The 17,921-nt window shown below is 35.7% G+C and overlaps 1 protein-coding gene across 1 annotated transcript; it reads left to right on the forward strand.

The window, feature by feature from the left end:
* The first annotated feature begins 689 nt into the window (after window positions 1-689).
* LOC143465988 (uncharacterized) lies at window positions 690-6,250 on the forward strand. Its single transcript, XM_076964560.1, has 6 exons — window positions 690-3,898; window positions 4,028-4,811; window positions 5,037-5,196; window positions 5,273-5,336; window positions 5,439-5,604; window positions 5,679-6,250. Exons 1-6 carry the CDS (start codon window positions 3,649-3,651, stop codon window positions 5,788-5,790), a joined length of 1,536 nt encoding a protein of 511 aa, XP_076820675.1. The 5' UTR covers window positions 690-3,648; the 3' UTR covers window positions 5,791-6,250.
* The last annotated feature ends 11,671 nt before the right edge of the window (window positions 6,251-17,921 follow it).

A 17,921-nucleotide genomic window follows, 5' to 3' on the forward strand; every position in this document is an offset into this window, starting at 1 on the left:
TTATTATTACACCGTAGCAAAGTTTCGTTTTGTAGTTCCGTATAGTTCTGTGTTGCGTTTTTTTATGTTATACTTTGTTATTGTAACACATATTTTTGTACTGCCGTGTATAAACTGTACCACTGCCGCTTATCGCTAAGAACGCATGACGACTTTTGATCGAACATGTTATCTTGTTGTGCGCATGCTCACGCCTAATCCAATTAACCAGCTAACACTTCAGCTGCAGAACTATAGCCATGAACTATTTATTAATCATTCTTTTGTTTATTATCGTAATCATTTCTTGCTGCAAAAACGCCAGAGCTCTCATTGGCGCGCTGCGGACCATTTTTCTATACCGTTTTTTTTAACGTGCTTGTGGCAGAAAGACGGCAAACAAACTACGTTATTTATGTCATTAAGATCAATTTTCTTAACAACTTGACATCAGCACACTTCGGGCGTAGTGAGCTACACTGTTAAAAAAATTTGTAAAATTTACCGTGAAATTGACGGAAAAATTTTACATGCTTGATTGTAAATGCATTTTACCCTAATTTGCTGTAAATATTACGCAACAGACGACCTCCTGCTGCTAAAAATTCAGAATTAACCAATGAAATCGAGTTATGCTTGTCACGTGTTTGTAAAGCATGCGAAATCTTGAAAGAAATGCCTGGGCGTGGTCATCCGCAGTCTAGAGAACATCTGATCCTGAGAGGTGTAGGCTAGGTTGAAAAGTTAATAGTGTTATTTCTTTGAAGTAGGCTATGTAACTAATGGAAGAATGAGTGTTTAACTGGATATTACAATGCAAAGTTTTAAGTCTAGCTAGACTTTGTTGACAAAATCACAGTACAGGCTACAAATAATACCGGTACGTTGTAGCAGTAGGCTAGTGGAACCGACTGAAAAGTAAGGCAATTTTTGACGAGTAATCGCGCGTGCAAAGACGTAAAATTTGATGTGATGGTGTAATTTTGTAACAATGAAACAAAAAAATTAGGTTTCAGTACATGCTACCACACCAAAATTTGCGTCTGCTGGCACGATAATTGGTCAAACTGCCAGACTTTCCAGTCGGGTACCGTACCCTGTAAGAATTGTTATAGATTTTTTTTTTTTGGGTATTTTTACAGGTATAGCCTTGGTTAACGATAAATGGCATCTACAGTAGTTTTTCAGTGCACATTGCCAATATGTAACAAGGAATTTCATGACATGTCTTCTTTGCGAAGTCACATAAAATGTCATATTAGAAAAGGACATTTGGTGAAATGTCCAGAATGTGATCGACAATATCGGCTCGTGTCATCCTTTTCGTCGCATATTTCGCGGTGTCATTTTAAAACCAATGACAATGTAGAGTATCTGGTAAGCTCTAATGTACATCAGCTGGATAATAGTGAGCAAGGCTTTTCTTCAACTGCTTGCATTTATTCTAATATGGATTCGGATAACTTATCTGGTAGCAGTACAGTAAGCCGAGAATTAAGTAGAAGAACTCCATCTGTAGACATGGGTGTGCTAACCTGGGAATATGCATTATTCTATTGTTCATTGCAATATAAGCACCTTATTCCAGACAATACAATTAATGAAATAATTTCAAAACTCGGAACTTTGCAAGCTTTCCATAAGTCTTATTATGAAAATTGCTTTAAGGAATTGTTATCAGGTCTTTCTGCAAATCCAGATGAAATAAACAATCTGTTGTCTACTTTTTCAAAAATGGTTGCTCCTTTCTCTTTAGTAAATGAAATAGGCCCGCTGCGTTCTTCTTACTCTCGTGAGCAATATTATTCAACAAGATTCACATATGTTGATCCCATTGCATTTAAATTAAATCCTTTGGAAGTAATGGTAGGAAGGGGTTTACAATTTCATTATGTGCCAATTTTGAAATCAATTCAGGCTTTGTTTTCAAATGACAGCGTTAAGCAACAGTTTTTGTTTCCTGAAAACTCTGACCCTGGTCTTCATGATATAAGAGATGGACTTGCATTTCAGCAAAGTGATTTCTTTCAACAATATGGTATGAAAGCTCTGCAAATTGTTTTGTACCAAGACAGTTTTGAAGTGTGCAATCCGTTGGGTGCAGCCAAGTCAAAGCATAAGATATTTGCTGTTTACTTTGCATTGGGTAATATTTACAAGCACTGTCGCTCAAAAATTGACTGTTTTCAGCTGGTATTGCTTTGCAAAGAGAAATATTTACATTTGAATTCTGATTACATGGCTTCTTTGTTTGCTCCCCTTATAGCAGACCTAAAGATTTTGGAAAATGAAGGTATTGATGTAGGGGTTGGGGACAAATTGCGTGGAACTGTTTTATGCATTACAGGTGATAACCTTGGAAGTCACTGGGTAGGTGGATTTACAACAAACTTTAGTTCATCGTGCTATATGTGCCGTTATTGTAAAATAAAACGTTCAAGTTTTGTTGATAATTGCTTAAGTGTAGCTTCAATGAGGACTATAGAATCGTACAATAATGATGTATTGCAAAGTAGTGTTCAAGAGAATGGTCTTAAGTTTGCTTCCCCATTTAATGAACTGAGGTTTTTTCATGTTGCTCAACCTGGCCTTCCTCCATGTTTGGCTCACGATTTATTTGAAGGTGTAGTTGCTTATGATTTACCATTGATCATTAAACATTTCGTTTCTATTGGTTGGTTTGATTTGACTTATCTCAATCACCAAATCTTAAACTTTCCATATAGTGATGTAGATCGCGTTAATAGGCCATCAGTGATAAAAAAACTAACAAAGCTCAACGGTACAGCCAGCCAAAATTGGTGTTTTTTACGTATGTTACCTTTGCTTATTTTTCATAAAGTGCAGGATAGTGATGATATGGTGTGGCAAATGTTTACGAAACTCAACGAAATTGTACGTGTCATTTGTGCTCCAGACTTATGTATAGAAACTGTTTGCATGTTAAATGTTTGGATACGTGAGTACATTGCTTGTAGACACACAGCTTTTGCAGATGTTGTTCTTCGCCCAAAACATCATTATCTTTGTCATTACCCATGGTTAATATTGCATTTTGGTCCTCTAATTAACGTTTGGACTTTAAGATTTGAAAGTAAGCATCAATATTTTAAGAGAGTGGTAAAGCATTCTGGGAATTATATAAATATTACTAGCACACTTGCGAAGAGTCATCAAATGTTGCAAGCATATTTATTAGAAACTAATTTCTTTAATTCCGATGTTCAGTTCCTTTCATCCTATGGAAATGATTTTTCTTCAGAAATTTCTACTATTTTAAGAAACTTTATTGATGATGAACTGTCCCAATGTAAATTCTATAAGAAAATTGTATTTAAGGGAACTGAATATGCTATTGGGAAACATGTGGTTTTGGAAAAATTAGATGATGAATTACTTTTGGGAGAAATTGTATTATTTTTTGTGAAGGCTAATGTGATTTATGCACTTGTTACTAAACACACTGCTGTTCTGTTGCCACAATATGGTGCTTTTGAACTTCAAAGATCAGCATCTGCTGACTATAAATGCATCGATTTGTGTGATATATATAGCTTTTATCCGCTGCATTGTTATGTTGTTAATGATGCTAAAATATTTGTTTTAAAACATGCTTTAAAGTAGAACGTAGTAGTGATACTGCATCATGTACAGTGAAGGTGAAATTTTATGATTATTACTGGCAGTTTTCTGCGGTGTCTCTTTTTTCATATTAACCGTTTGTTTTATAGCAAAATGGATAAGATAATTTTGAAAGTTTTACCCAATTTGCCTCAAGAAATGCTACTGCAACTTGAAAACACACTAGAATCATTGGGAGTTGAAAACAAAAAAGATTTAATTTACGTGTCTGAGAAGGATATACTCCCAGTTTTGAAGCCAGTACAAGCACGCAAATTAATAACCAGTTGGAAGCAAGGTATATTGTATATATGCAAGCTGGAGTTTTTAATGCATGTGTTGTATATCTAGACTTACATTTCTTTGTTTAGCAATGATTGGTTGATACTGTGTAAATTGTTTTCATCATTTTTTATTTTTATGTCAGATGACGATCATGATTATTCTGATTCCTCCAAGCTTGATGTATCAAATGTTTCTGATACTTCAGAAGTTTCTTCTTCTAGTACTACTGATAGCTTAGACTGGATTTATAGGTTTGACATACCATGGAATGACTTTCCCCAAGGTCTGCTTCAAAGCTGCGAGAACTTTAGAGTACCTGATCCACTCCTACGATTGGAAATGGTGAGAGTTTTAGTCGATGCCATTTTCATGAAAACCAAGCGTCCGGTGCGTCGGGAGTTATCTACCATTGCCTACCAAATTGTGTCTAAGTATCCTCAATCATTTAAAGATGAGGTGGATGGAATCACTATTGGGACTGGTCATGAATCCCTGACATCACAGCTTTCTGATCGTGTTAGTTATTGTCATCGCAAAAGGAAAAGGTTTGCTGGCATCACACAACCTGTTTTGCAAAATCACATGCCCTCTACCTCAGCGATGATAACTCCTGCTAAACAGTGTGACCAACGCATGGAATGTGAAGAAACCCTTAATGCACACCGCTTATGGCTATGTCAAGAATACAAGAAAGATACAAGTCATCAAGATAAGTCTAAAATTGCAAACCTAATGCAAACAACATACCGGTTGCAGAGAAATGTTATTCTTGAAAAGAAATCTATTTCTCAAATAAAAGAAGAATGGCCATTTCTTCTGCATGAAGAGCATCTGCTCAACCACTACAATACACTTATGGAAGGAGAGGCAATTGACTCCCATGAGTTACTGGATGCCATTACAAATCGAGCAAGTTTCATTTACAAGTGGGTTGCACAACACCGCTATGTACATGTGTTATAAATTTATCAATTTTGGTGAAACTTGTTGATGTACTTCAGTGGCTTAGCATAAATACAGGCAATTTTAACCTTACCTGACTTCGCTGATAAAGGTAATATGTAAGTGTAAGACGTTCAAGACTGCACAGATATGTAAATACCATAGATTTTTAGACATACCTAAAAGTTATTTTTGTACACTATATACAGAGCTTTGAAAAATGAAAAGGGAAGGTTTAAAGAGGAGGTTATAAATTTAAAGCAAGAAGCCAGACGTTTCAATAATAAATCAGCATATGCAATATACTTTCTTCACTTGCTGACTTGTTTCTTCAAGGAAGAAAAGCAATCTATCTATGAAGTCTTTGCTGTAAGTAAACTGTTGGATTCATTGTCAAGGTTGACCAGTTATAACAGCTTTTTAAGTTTTGTTTTTGGGGTTTTAGGAAGATGCTTCTATGGAAACAACATTAAGCAGAGTACCAGTCACACCATTCATTAGCACATTTGGTATGGTTAACTTTATGTTGTTCTATTTCTCCCCCTGTCTGTTTGTCAAATATTTCCGTTATATTATTGTTGTCTTTATACGCTTTTTATTCTTTATTGCAGGCAGTTCTCTTATGACTGGAAGAACATATGTCGTGTCGATAGAAAGACAAGTCCTCTTTCAATCGGATTCATTTTTTCGAAGTTTTTTGTATTTGTATTCGTCATACTTTGTGTTTGATATGGAATATCCACAAAAAGCCAAATTTACGTTGGAATTTGTTCAAAGGTACTGCATTTGTGTGCAAGAGAATTACTTTGCTGTAAAATACTGACTTACTAATGTTTAATTTTTATGTGAAGGTACTTTGCAAAAAATAATGGGCCAATCAGCAGGAAACGTCAGAAACATGAAGTTCCTTCTAGAATCCTGAAACTTTGCAAAATGATATCACGAGCTTGTAGTGATCACTAAAATTATGCAGAGAAATCGTTCTTTCCTTTCGTTAACCTTTCTTTGTTCAAAGTGTAACACCCCTGTTTTTCCTGTTGTATGATCTACTTTATGATTTGTTTTCTACGTTTATCATTTAGTTAGTGGGCATGTGTTTCATGTTCAAAAAGTTTTGTGTAATTCAAGTTACGCAAAATAAATTGTGTAAATGTATTTTAAGGTCGGTTTTCAATTTTAAGTGCAAAAGTTGGGTGCTGGCATTTCAGTCACGCAATGAAATTCACATCAAAAATACCACATAACCATGTAAATTTTACTACTTTAAACCAACAAATTTTCCATGTTTAGTAAGTAAATATTACAGACCATACTACAGAAATTTTACAGGTAAAGATATGAAAATTTCCGAAAAAAATAAGTAAAATTTACAATGTTTTAAGAGGAAAATTTACAATATTTTTTGTAAAAACTGCTGCCAAGATTTAAGGGGTAAATTTTACAAGATTTTTTTAACAGTGTATGTATAGATGACATATCCTTATGGGTTCATCTTTGACGAAGCATGATGTATGTAATGCGAAGTTATATCAGAATTGAGCAGCATGTTATAAGCCCTACAACACGTTGCTCGTGTATTGTACTTGTGCTTCTGCTGCTACTTATTTTGCTGGGGTGATTTGCAACCGATGTTAAATCAGAATCGAGATCATAAATGCATTTTCATTGAAAGTTTTGTCCTTTCTTGTCCTTAAAATGAAAGGTAAACGACAGAATATTAAACGTTTCTGATAGTTTTAGTGTATGCTGTTTTGAGATGCGAAGATCAGAGCTACTTTACCTTACTTTCAAATAGTTTTGAATATGGGTTAGTGAAAGTTTGGAGTTTAAAAGCAACGTTGTGCAAAGCAAGATGAGTCAAATCTGGAAAGCACAATTAGACAAAAGTTTTTTGAATTTTTAAGATCGTTAATTTGAAAAAAACTAAATCTTTACTACGCATTTCAGCTCAAGGTCATTTCCAGTAGCAAATGGTTTTATGCGAATATCTCTTAACCCTATTCTAACTAGGCTTGGCTTCTCCCGAACACTTTCATAGCAAAACGTGGCGTACAGTTGCATTGTTTGTTGTAAAAATTTGAAATTTGGTGAAAACTTTTCCTAAAAAATATTCAGCTATCTGTCCATGTTTGTTTGATAAAGTTTTATTTTGTAATTTTTAAGATATTGCGATATATCATAATTCTCCTCTGCTTTCCGCATTGAAGCGTATTACCCATTTACGCATTCATGACTCGACTAACTATTCTCTTTCGTTCTCTTCTCGCGGTCAGCTGGTTTTCTGCACCGGGTGGACCCGGCTTAACAAGAAGAGTTTCTAGAAATGTGTCACTTTTAGAAATACTTAATTTACACTAAATTCACTTTCTTTAGTTTTACAATTATGATGTATACAGGAAGCCAGATGAATTTTCTACTAACCTGTCAAAATCCGATCAGTTTACGACGTATAGTTTTCTAGTAATTAACGATTGAAAAGGTGTGTGCGGAGTCGGCCACACCTAGTTTTTTAGTAAATTCGCGAGTCTGGTTAGGATAGGGTTAACGTGTGTACCAGCTTCGCCACAAAGTATACAGTTCTGGTTACTCTATGTAAAATTTTATTTGATTTCAGGTTCATACCGAACTAAGACGAAGCCACCGCTCTGGAATGAAGCCGTTTTGTTTTTGAATGATACTGTTGTTTCGCGTTTTTATGAAAATAAATGCATATAGGCAATGATACCGCACTGAATTGTGAGTGTTGTTTTAAGGGTCTCAGCAAAACATACTAAAAGTCGAGAAAAAATATTATTTTATGTCACCTTGCCCTCAGAGTATTGAAGCCCCTGTGTTTCTGTTTCTATACCTCTGTTCCTCACATTATTCAGCTTCTATTTTATAGGGATTTTAACGAGTTTTTAACTCTGCCAATTGTTGTCAGGATAAGGAGCAGAGTTAAAATTAACTGATTAAGAAATGCGTAAAATATTTCTTAAGTGTAAGTGTTTATTAAATCTATTATTTCGTGTAATTTTAGTTAACGTGGCTAAGAGTATGTTCAATTCGTTGCATACATAAATGAAATGATGGTCACCTAAGCCAAAATAAGACATTGTACGGAAATTTACAATACATTTTACTGTTTGAATGGAAATATTTTTTCATGTTTGTATATTTAAAAAAACACACTAATACAAAATTGATTTCAAAGATTTTTCGATAACCGTATGTTCTTTTTTCCAACACATGGTCTATCCGTGCAATAGCTGTCTCCGCAAAAACGCCACTGAGCAGCAGGAACGAAAATTTTTTTCTATTTAAAAAAGTCAAACACTAAACTGCGCTATCATACTTTAAAGTTGTCACTTTAAAGTTTTCTTTCGCTTCTATCTTATCAGCACCTTTGAAGCTTTTAGCAGCACTCTTTTCGCAATTTCCAGCAATTGAATCAGTTAGTTTCTTTGTGTTACTTAATGTGGCAGAGGTTTCAGGAATTTTACTTTGGGTGAGTTTGACTTCATCTGTAACTGTTGAATTCGTTTCAAGACTCAGGTTGGTTGCTGGTGAACTGCATTCTTTTCTATCTTGCACAGCATTCAATTTATTGCTATTCTGAATGTCATAATTTATGCAACTTGGCAAATTACTTTCTATGAGCGTTTTTGGCTTTTTTTCAGATATGTCATCAGTAAGCATATCCTCCTACCTGGATATCTTTTCATCCATTTCTTCTGTATCACTAAGTTTCCGTTTTCGGATTATGAATCCGGCAGAGTTTCCATTTGTAATGTCAGAATGAATAAGGGTTTTGCTTGGCAGCTGTAAAGATGATGATACTAATATATCAAAATAGAAAACTAAAGCAAAACTACACTAAACAATGAATATTACAAAAAAAAATTAAAAAATTCACTTCTTCATTAAGGTGATTCATTACTGGATTTACTACTGGACTTTTGACTTACCTCATTTGCAACACAAACATCTTTTTCATCAGCTTGCAACATTTTTACCCAGTATTAAGTACAGAAATTTTTACTGCTGATAAAAACTACATCAAAATAATGTTGTACATGTATATGTTAATATGTACAATTCATTTATTGTGATTATGTTCAATGCAAAACGCTGTATACCTACAATCAATGCAAAGTAACAAAGGTTTTATACTAAGACTGAAATTACACACACATTTTACACACGAAATCATCTGAAATGAAATTACACACCAGTTTGACGTGAACTAACCCACACCTGCCACACACACAATAAACATTGCTGAAACCACTTCACCATTGTTTAATTTAATGATGATTAATAACGTTGTTACATGAGTTTTAAAATTGCTGCGTGACGTAAATTTACCTCGAACCAACTGAGCTTAATTCATATTATTACTGTAATCATACAATTTGAATAAACGATTAATAAATAAATGCTAATATGCATAAAAAATAAAATGCGTAGCGTTTGATTTGTGTCGCCGGCCAGTTGACCACGACCAATTGTCGCTGGTGAATTTTTGGCATGAGGCCTAAGTCAAGTGACATTTCGGCGACAGATTGAAATCTAACCATTTTTGTTATCATTGTTTTGATTTATAGAACCATAAAAGCTAAATAAAGCTAAGCAATAACGCCAAAGAAATATACTGTTTTTTCTGATGAACTGTGGCAAAAGTATCGTTGTTTCAGAAAAGGACGCAATGATTTTGAGCCTGAATGCATTACTTGTGCATATGCGTATAGTAATCCAAAAACATGTTATAAATTCTTTAAACGTAAAACTCTATTTGCATTGTACTGTACTAGATGGAGAAATTATCCTCTTTTTAGGCGATGAAAATATGATAGGCCTATATAACATAAGAGGTAGTAACACCAAACATCCAAAATCATACGTAATAACTTTAATCAGTGATATTAAAAAAAATCCTAATCTCAAAAAATTTCTGTAATTAAAAAAGCTACTTTCCAGAAGTCAAACTCTTCTAAATAATCGAGCAAATTTAACCACAAAATATGTACAATATAGGTTCTTGACAAGCAGCATGCTATCAATAAAAATAATATTCATAATATATTGCTTAACCTTAGTCTATTCTAGACACTGTATATTAAGCTGTAAAATAATTTGTGGTGTCTACAGTAGTATGTAGTAAAGAAGTGACAACATTTAGCCAACATTTTACGGCTTAAAAATCGGTTTTCTGAAAAATGACATGCTAATTTTTTACATTCATATGAATTACTTCACTTTAACCCTAGAATGCATAACAGGGGTCAAAATGACCCAACGATGCTATTCATCATAACTGCTTAACCCTATTTTAACTAGGCTTGGCCTACCCCGCACACAGTCACAGCAAAACGTAGCGTACAGTTGCATCGTTTGTTGTAGAAACTTGAAATTTGGTGACTTTTCCTAAAAATTGTTCAGCTATCTTTCCATGTTTGTTTTATAAAGTTTGATTTTGTAGTTTTTGAGATATTGTCTAATTATGGAGATGTTCTTCATAATTTTGCTCTCTTCTGCTATCGTGAGCGCAAAGAAGCTTGTCGTTTTCGTTCAATCATTCACGCACAATTAACTCGATGACAGTTAGAGAACAACCACAATTTTGTGCCATTGCCAGTACCGCTTGGAAGAGAAGAAAGAAGTGAAAGTTAAATTGCTAGTTTATTTTATTAAAATCACACCGTAGAGCTCGAAAAAGTTACCTGAAATTAGTTAAAATAAAACATTAGTTGGTTGAACATACTTTTGTTTATTAACTTGAAAAGTGGGCTAAATAAGATTTCCTGTTAGCTTGGAATACTTACCGTTGGTTTCAATCATAAATTAGTGCAAATGTTAATAATAACCGTGCAAATTTTTGGTATATGTATTTGTTCATAATGATCTTGTAGCGTTGTTAACTTCATATGCGTTCTATTGGGCTTTTCGTTGCCGATTTTGACGCATTTCGCAGAAAGTAATGGTATGCGATTTTGCTGGATTGAAATTACCAGTTATATATTACTGCTGGTAAGCCGGTGTTATTGTGTTGATAAGAGATGGCCTAGTTTTTCACTATGTCACTCACCTGTACGCTAGTCATGATTAAACATAAGTTTAGCCGTACACTTCAGCAATGCCATTGCTCAAGTGTAATATGTAAAATGCTCAAGTGTAATTTTGGTTGGGAATTAGCAATGACCTTAATAAAACTATACATGTAAAGATGGGGGGGTGAATTAGGATTAAATATTGCAAGTGACTGCGCAATATTGAATCACGAACTAATACGATAAACAGGAAGCAGGTTGTCATTTGACACACAATGCTTTAGCTTCTTTGAGCAGATTTGCAAAGACAGGAAATATGCTTTAAATCAATGTGTATGGCACATCATGCGCCGTCATCATAGGTGCAATATTGCATACAGGTTTTACTGTACAATGCAAACAGATTACGGAAAAATCTTACGTTATTAAGCATTTTTTGAATTCTTTAGTGTAACAGGATGTGTTGAAAACAAAAACGAACTCAAAATCTATTTATTAAAATGACGTATTGGTATGTTGAAAAGAATTTTATTTCCCTGAAGACCAGCGTGAAACTTGTGCTCACAACACTGGGCGAGAAGAGAAATATGACCATACTTTTCCTTGATGATTTCTCAGCGCGAGACTATTATTTATTTTTTCGGTATCACGTTTCTTGATTGACATGAGTATGACCCGTTGTACAGGCAAAGTTATGTTTTTGCCGTGTAAACTTTTTATTCACGATACAAAGTTTCATTTCAAGTACAAAGATTCCATTACTATTTGTCAACGAAACGCTACAGCAGCGATATTTCATAAGTGGATGATGAAATGATACTGGCTAAATTGGGTTCTGGTTGAAATATTAGGCGATTGAATCGGGAATGGCCCAGCAGGTTGCTTGAGGTTTTATCTGATCGCTTGCTGTGTCTGTTTTGCCTCACCATTAGTTTTATGTTCAAGTGGCAACCGTAAGATTCATTTGATGGTCACGGAATGACGATCCTGACAGATCATTTTAAAGTATGAAAAACTCAGAGCGGAATTTGATCTGGTCATATTTCGGTGATCTTTAATTTTCTGTTTTATTGTATGTTTTCCTGAGTTTTATTAGGTTTTGCATATTATGTTAACGTCCTAAACTTACGGCCAAACTAAAAAAAGCAAAAATGCGGCCGGCCTACATTCATAAAAAAAGCTTTGGCTTGTGCAGATGCAAACATTTTAATTGTAAGCTCAAACTCGCTTCGCGTCATTTACTTTTAGCGGTACTTTGCTGAGTTTGCTCCATTGTACCGTATTTTAGTTAATGGGTTTTCATTGCTATATGTCCTGAATTATATCTATTGTACATTACACAAACTATACACTAAATAGTGCTGAAAAAACAAAGACATGTACAACAGCTATATGATAGTAACGCATGTCATGCTTTTGGTCTTAGACAATTGAATGAAATTTTGCGCCTCTTCAAACATGGCTATACCCGGGTTTGCATGTTAATTCCTTTATTTGGCAACAATTTTCAGCAACGTTTTATTGAATATCCACAAGAAAAAAATTTATTACTTTTTTTTTTAGGTCTTTTTACGAAAAAAGTGTGCCGCATATTTTGGTTTTATAAAAGCGATAAATCAAGAAATCACCCGAATGATAATAACGTTATTCATTAACTATATAAGCTACCAATGCTTATACAGTAATCAACGAATTGAATTAAGACACATGTTAGCAGCATATGATTTTAAGGTTTTTTGATTAAGTTTTGGTTACAGTGTGAGACGTTAAAATACTTTAAGTTGTTATTGTTTATGAGCTGCCTTGGTATACATCACCAAAACTTTAACCCTATTCAAAACTGGCTCATCACTTTGAGATTACCTACAGGCTACAGATTACAACGCCGGAATATGTTTTCATGCGAAACATAGAGGGAAGAAAATATGTAAGCGTGCTTTTCCAAATTTCCCAAGAGAGATACTGGCAATTGAAACAAATAAAAAAGCGTAAGGTTGTTTACGAGTTTCGTGGTTTCATTTCAGCATTGCACCCAACTTAGCTGGCAAGCCTCAGAAAGTGACTTGTCTAATGCCCTGCTATGCTCAGCTCTGAAACAGGATATACAAAGAACAGAAAGATAGAAAACTGGTTGCCTGATTCGGTGTAATGATAAGAAAGGAAGTTTAGTGTTTTACACATTATCAACCACATTTTAACGGCAATGACGTAGAATCATGTTAGTTTTTTAATGGCTAGTTGGAACAATAAGTGTAGAGTTTTACAGCACCGAGTTATGAACAGGGCTGGTTCGGAGGAATGCGCTGTGACGTGATTTGCAAGATTGTTATCCTAAAGCACGTGCTAGCCACGGTGGTGTTGGAAGTCTGGTTCGTCCAACTCAGCATCCAAGCTCCAGTGAGATGCGCAGAGGGCAAAAGTTACAAATAGTGAGAAAAGTTGTTTGTTTGTTCGTAAATCATCCTGGTTATTGCAACCAATCAGCATCGGGATTGCTTTGCAAAACACCTTTGAATCATAAACTGCTGATTTATATTTGCTTGAGTTAAACTTGATCAATCATTTCTAAGTTACGACGACAATGAATACTACGAAGCTGCGATGTTTGTATTGGCTCACTTTACTGTGGTCGTCATCTCTCATCTAAAATAATGACCATAGTTTCGTCATAAAATGTCATAATATTAATACATCTAGTTGCTGTGATGGAAACCAACCCATTTTTTCTTCTTTAGTTGCTCTGTGAACTGGCGAGATATGAGCATGTGGTGTGACGACTCCAACCTGGTCGCCGTGCCCCATCCAATGGACCAGTACACGAGCAAGTTCATCAAGTCCCAGGCTCCACCTAGCAGCGCAAAGATCATGCATTTCAACAGCAGTTGTCTGATGTCTATTGACCCAGGTAAAACCCATCAAGTGAAACTGGAGTATTCTTTGCGAAAATATTTTTTTCCGTTTTTGATTTTCCTTCCTCGTTAGAAAGTTTTGTTACGCATCAGGGGCTTCCAATATGTGGTTTAATACGTCGTTAATGTGCGTGGGCTTGTACCACATGACAAGTCTATTGCACAATTCTCGAATCTTAGCAAACAAACTTAACTACTTCATGTGATAAGTTCATTGCTCCATGAAGTTTGTAAACTCTTCGATGTAAACATCTGTCTCGACATAGATTGTACACAGGGAGCTTGTAAAGCATCAGTGACTTATCTTGAAAAACTTATCAATGATATTTCGATAACTTCGCAGCAACCATGGGCCATTACTCGAAGCTGAGGAATTTTAACGCGGACAACAACGACCTTGCAATCATCGAAGCGAACACGTTCAAGAAATGCATGAGACTTGGTGAGGTCGTTTTATCCCGGAACAAAATCGCGACTTTGGTCAACGATGCGTTCGCAGGTTGGTTGATGTCAGGTCGGGCTCTGTGATCAAACAAAAAGTTTCTACAAAATTCAACTTTTCCGCTGTTTTCTGCTCAGGCTTAGCGAATCTCCGGGTCCTCAATTTAAGTGGAAACTCACTGACTCGGATTAATGAGGACGTTTTTGCTCCTCTGAGTCACCTTGAGGTTCTGGATCTTTCCAACAACAACATCGCGGAGTTGAGCGAAGGAGCTTTTCACGAATTGACTCAACTCCAGACTTTGATCTTATCAGGCAATCAGCTAACCGAGATTATTTCAAGGCATTTCATTAACCTCACCGAATTGCAGTAAGTTATTGCAGTGTTACATTTGGTAATTTTTATTTCGTGCAATTTGATACCTGCAACGTTGCGAAATACATTTGGTAATAGTTACTTCGTGCAATTTTTCACTCGTATAAGTTGCGAGATACATTTGATTTGATAATCATCGAAATTAAGTCAATATGCGCGGATTGCGCGCATGTAAAACCACCAAGGGCTGGTACGGAATTGAAGAAACGCGTGGTCAGCGTTCAAAAAGGTATGTAGGGCTGGTAGGGCAAGTGGTTAGAAAACCCTTTTTAAATCGGCAATTCAGGATGTTTCATAACTACAGTAATTTTTTGGAAATAAATACAACTTCTCTCCTATAAGTTTTGTCGAAAGTATAAACAACTAACTCGAAATAATTAACTAAAAAGGTCAATTCCTCCTAAAAGAGGACAAATGGTAGGCCTATTATAATTAATTATAATTATAACCTAATAAACTTTGGCACATTGAGAGCTATTTAGTCAAGCGGAAAGGCTTCCCACAGAGAGTCAGGGTCTTTGAAACGAATTCGAGAAATTAAATTCACTGGAAATGTCCAAGTGCTTTAACGAAACAAAAGCTGGGTATGACCTCACTCAATCAAAAGCAATAAATCAAACCATCGTTCTCATTATTCTCATTTCTCACAACCATTGAACTCATCAAATAAAACTCATGATAAATGTGATTTTATACAATGACTTAACTGAAGCATAAACAAACATTTCCGGTTTGCGGTTTGATATGTGAGCTAAACTAGCCGACGAAAGAGAAGTTTCTGCAGCGCTATCTACATAAAAAAGAATTCAATTGGCGTGATCATAAACAGTTAACAAGGGACAGTCTCTTTTGGAAGTAGGTGCTATCGACGGGGCTAACCGGGTTAATCTAGCGTAGATCGCCGAAAGTTTTTTGTTGCCCGCGAATGATTTTGCGCAAGGGTAATTGCTGCGTTGATGGACTGGTTTCTGAAAGGTGGGTGATGAATATGATAAATTATCACTGTGTCATAAATTACCACTTGCTGTATGATTTGTGCAACTGGCCAATGTTTGTGTGTGGTGCTCGTTGTTGCCATGTTTAGTTAAATTAATCGCGTTGGTTTGGTGAATTATGAATTGTGAAATTAGTATTTGTTTGTCCGGAACTCTTTGTTCCATTGTTATCGTTAGATCGTGGGTAATGAGGTGGTTTAGACACTTGAATTTGTTGTATTTGTGGCTGTAGTGGGTAAGAAATTGCGACGTCTGGTGGTGACCACTTAAGAAATTTAGCACGAATTCGTTTATTAACTGGTGGAGTAAGATTCTCTTGTCCTGGGGAAACCTTCGCGGACCCATAATGCAGCCGTTGCCGATTCGGATGTTTCCATTGATTCTGTAGCTTCGCGTCCATTCTGGAAACCGTATAAAGGTAACTATTGACTTGTTACTTTCCAACTGCGCTGAGGTCGTGAGGTCGTTACACGTCGCCAACTCCATTGTGCGGCATCACGCATGACAGACCACAATGAAGTCACAAAAAAGATGCGAATTTTGCAGTTATATTGACCGGGGAAGGCTTGATTGGCCACGGTCGCATTACCTGGAACAGTTGCACTTTTAAAACGGAGAAACTCGTATTTGACTCTTAGGTAATATCGCGCATCGCACTGTATTTGAACTCTTACGTAATAACGCGCATTTTGGTACTCGCGCCTCAATCAAGCTCATTGAGGAACGTTTTCTTGACAATACAGCAAGTATGCATCATTAACCTTCTAGGCCGCCGATCTTTGTTTCTTCAGTTCTAAACTCACCATGGTGTAATTTATAACGTTTTCGATCATAGCGTCTTCTCTATCCCACGGTCAATTAACATCACGCTACGTTTCGCTCATTTCTTTTGTATTTGCCAATATTAGGTCAATTTTTTCTAATTTCGTGTAGGGTATTGTCAAATGGGAACTGACTAAATAACGCATCCCTTTTTGCTGGAAGAGTGAAAGAACATTTACATGTACTGCTGTTAAGTTTGCCAGACAGGGACACACTTGGCTTGGACCGAAGGTTTTACAGTTTTTTAACTATGTTCAAGTTAGCCATAGTCGTTGATCAGATAGAGCTCAAAAACAGTTGGAGTACAGTACAGTACAGTACAGTGCAGTATAATGTTTGCCAAATCGCTAAAAAGTGGCCAAAGAAAATGTATAAATTAATTTGTACAGGTGATATCAGTAAACAAATTAACGACATTGAATATGAACCAAATGACTGACATCGAGATGGTTGAGTTTGTGACATCAGGTATTGTACACTAGCTTGTGTAAATGAGTGCGAACTTATGTAACTAGTTACGTGAATTAAATAATTTGCTATTTGTTTCTAGGGGAAGAAAATTGTGCGGGAAAGAATCGCAAAGTAGAGGACCAAAAGCAGTCTGACCTCCGTTTGAGGAAACATCGTGTTGGTTGCATTTATCGATAAAATAATAAAGACAATGTCAATTTTACTGGCAAAAATAAAACTTACCGGTTTAATCCTTTTTCTGCAGGAGGAACAGGAGAGTGATAAAAATATAAAGGAAGAAATTTATGTCGATGATATCGTCGTGGGCACGGGGAATGGACCAGCCGGATCAAAACACACCACATTGGGATCTTCTGAAGTAAGACGGCTTCGGACATACGTTTTTATTTTGATAGTCTTCAAGTTGTTACCACTAATTCTTACGAGAATTACCGCGCAAATTCATTCCATAGGTTTAGACTTGGTAACTTGACCTGAAGTAAGTTGTTATATAGATCTCAGCGGGTAAAATAACATACCTCAATTTCAATCAAACAAAACGGCAGCAAATGTGTCTGCTGGATACGAACACGTGATTGTGATTAACGTGATTTTGATTAACGTAACCAAATGTATCTCGCAACTTATACGGGTGACAAATTGCACGAAGCAAAAAATTACCAAAGGTATAAAGAAACATATACGGGTATAAAATTTCACGAAGTAAATATTACCAAATGTATCTTGCAACTTGCACGGGTATCAAATTGCAATGTATACGGGTATCAAATTGCAACAAAAATACTTCGTCGGACCTAAGTTGGCGCGCTAACTATAATCTTACACGATTCGACGTTGGGCCTGCCAAAAATCAGTAACACACAGCGTTTTTACGCGTTTGAGAAAAGGCTTAATTTTCTCAAATTTGAAACAGCAAACACAATATTTTACTGCAATAAAACGCTTTCACCACTTGACGCAGATGAGTCAAAATTCATAAAATAGACTAAACTGGCTTCATCTTGCGGTTCTTTAACTAAAACACTTTTTTAATCAAAATTATTGCAATACG

The sequence above is a fragment of the Clavelina lepadiformis genome, chromosome 1, assembly GCF_947623445.1.
Source record: "Clavelina lepadiformis chromosome 1, kaClaLepa1.1, whole genome shotgun sequence".
Lineage (NCBI taxonomy): Eukaryota > Metazoa > Chordata > Ascidiacea > Aplousobranchia > Clavelinidae > Clavelina > Clavelina lepadiformis.

Excerpts from the sequence above, each read along its gene's own strand:
- LOC143465988 (XM_076964560.1), top strand. The coding sequence starts at position 3,649 with ATGATTATTACTGGCAGTTTTCTGCGGTGTCTCTTTTTTCATATTAAC. Across the intron at positions 5,197-5,272 it reads CTATCTATGAAGTCTTTGCT|GAAGATGCTTCTATGGAAAC; the intron begins GTAAGTAAACTG and ends TTGGGGTTTTAG. Across the intron at positions 5,337-5,438 it reads ACCATTCATTAGCACATTTG|GCAGTTCTCTTATGACTGGA; the intron begins GTATGGTTAACT and ends TCTTTATTGCAG.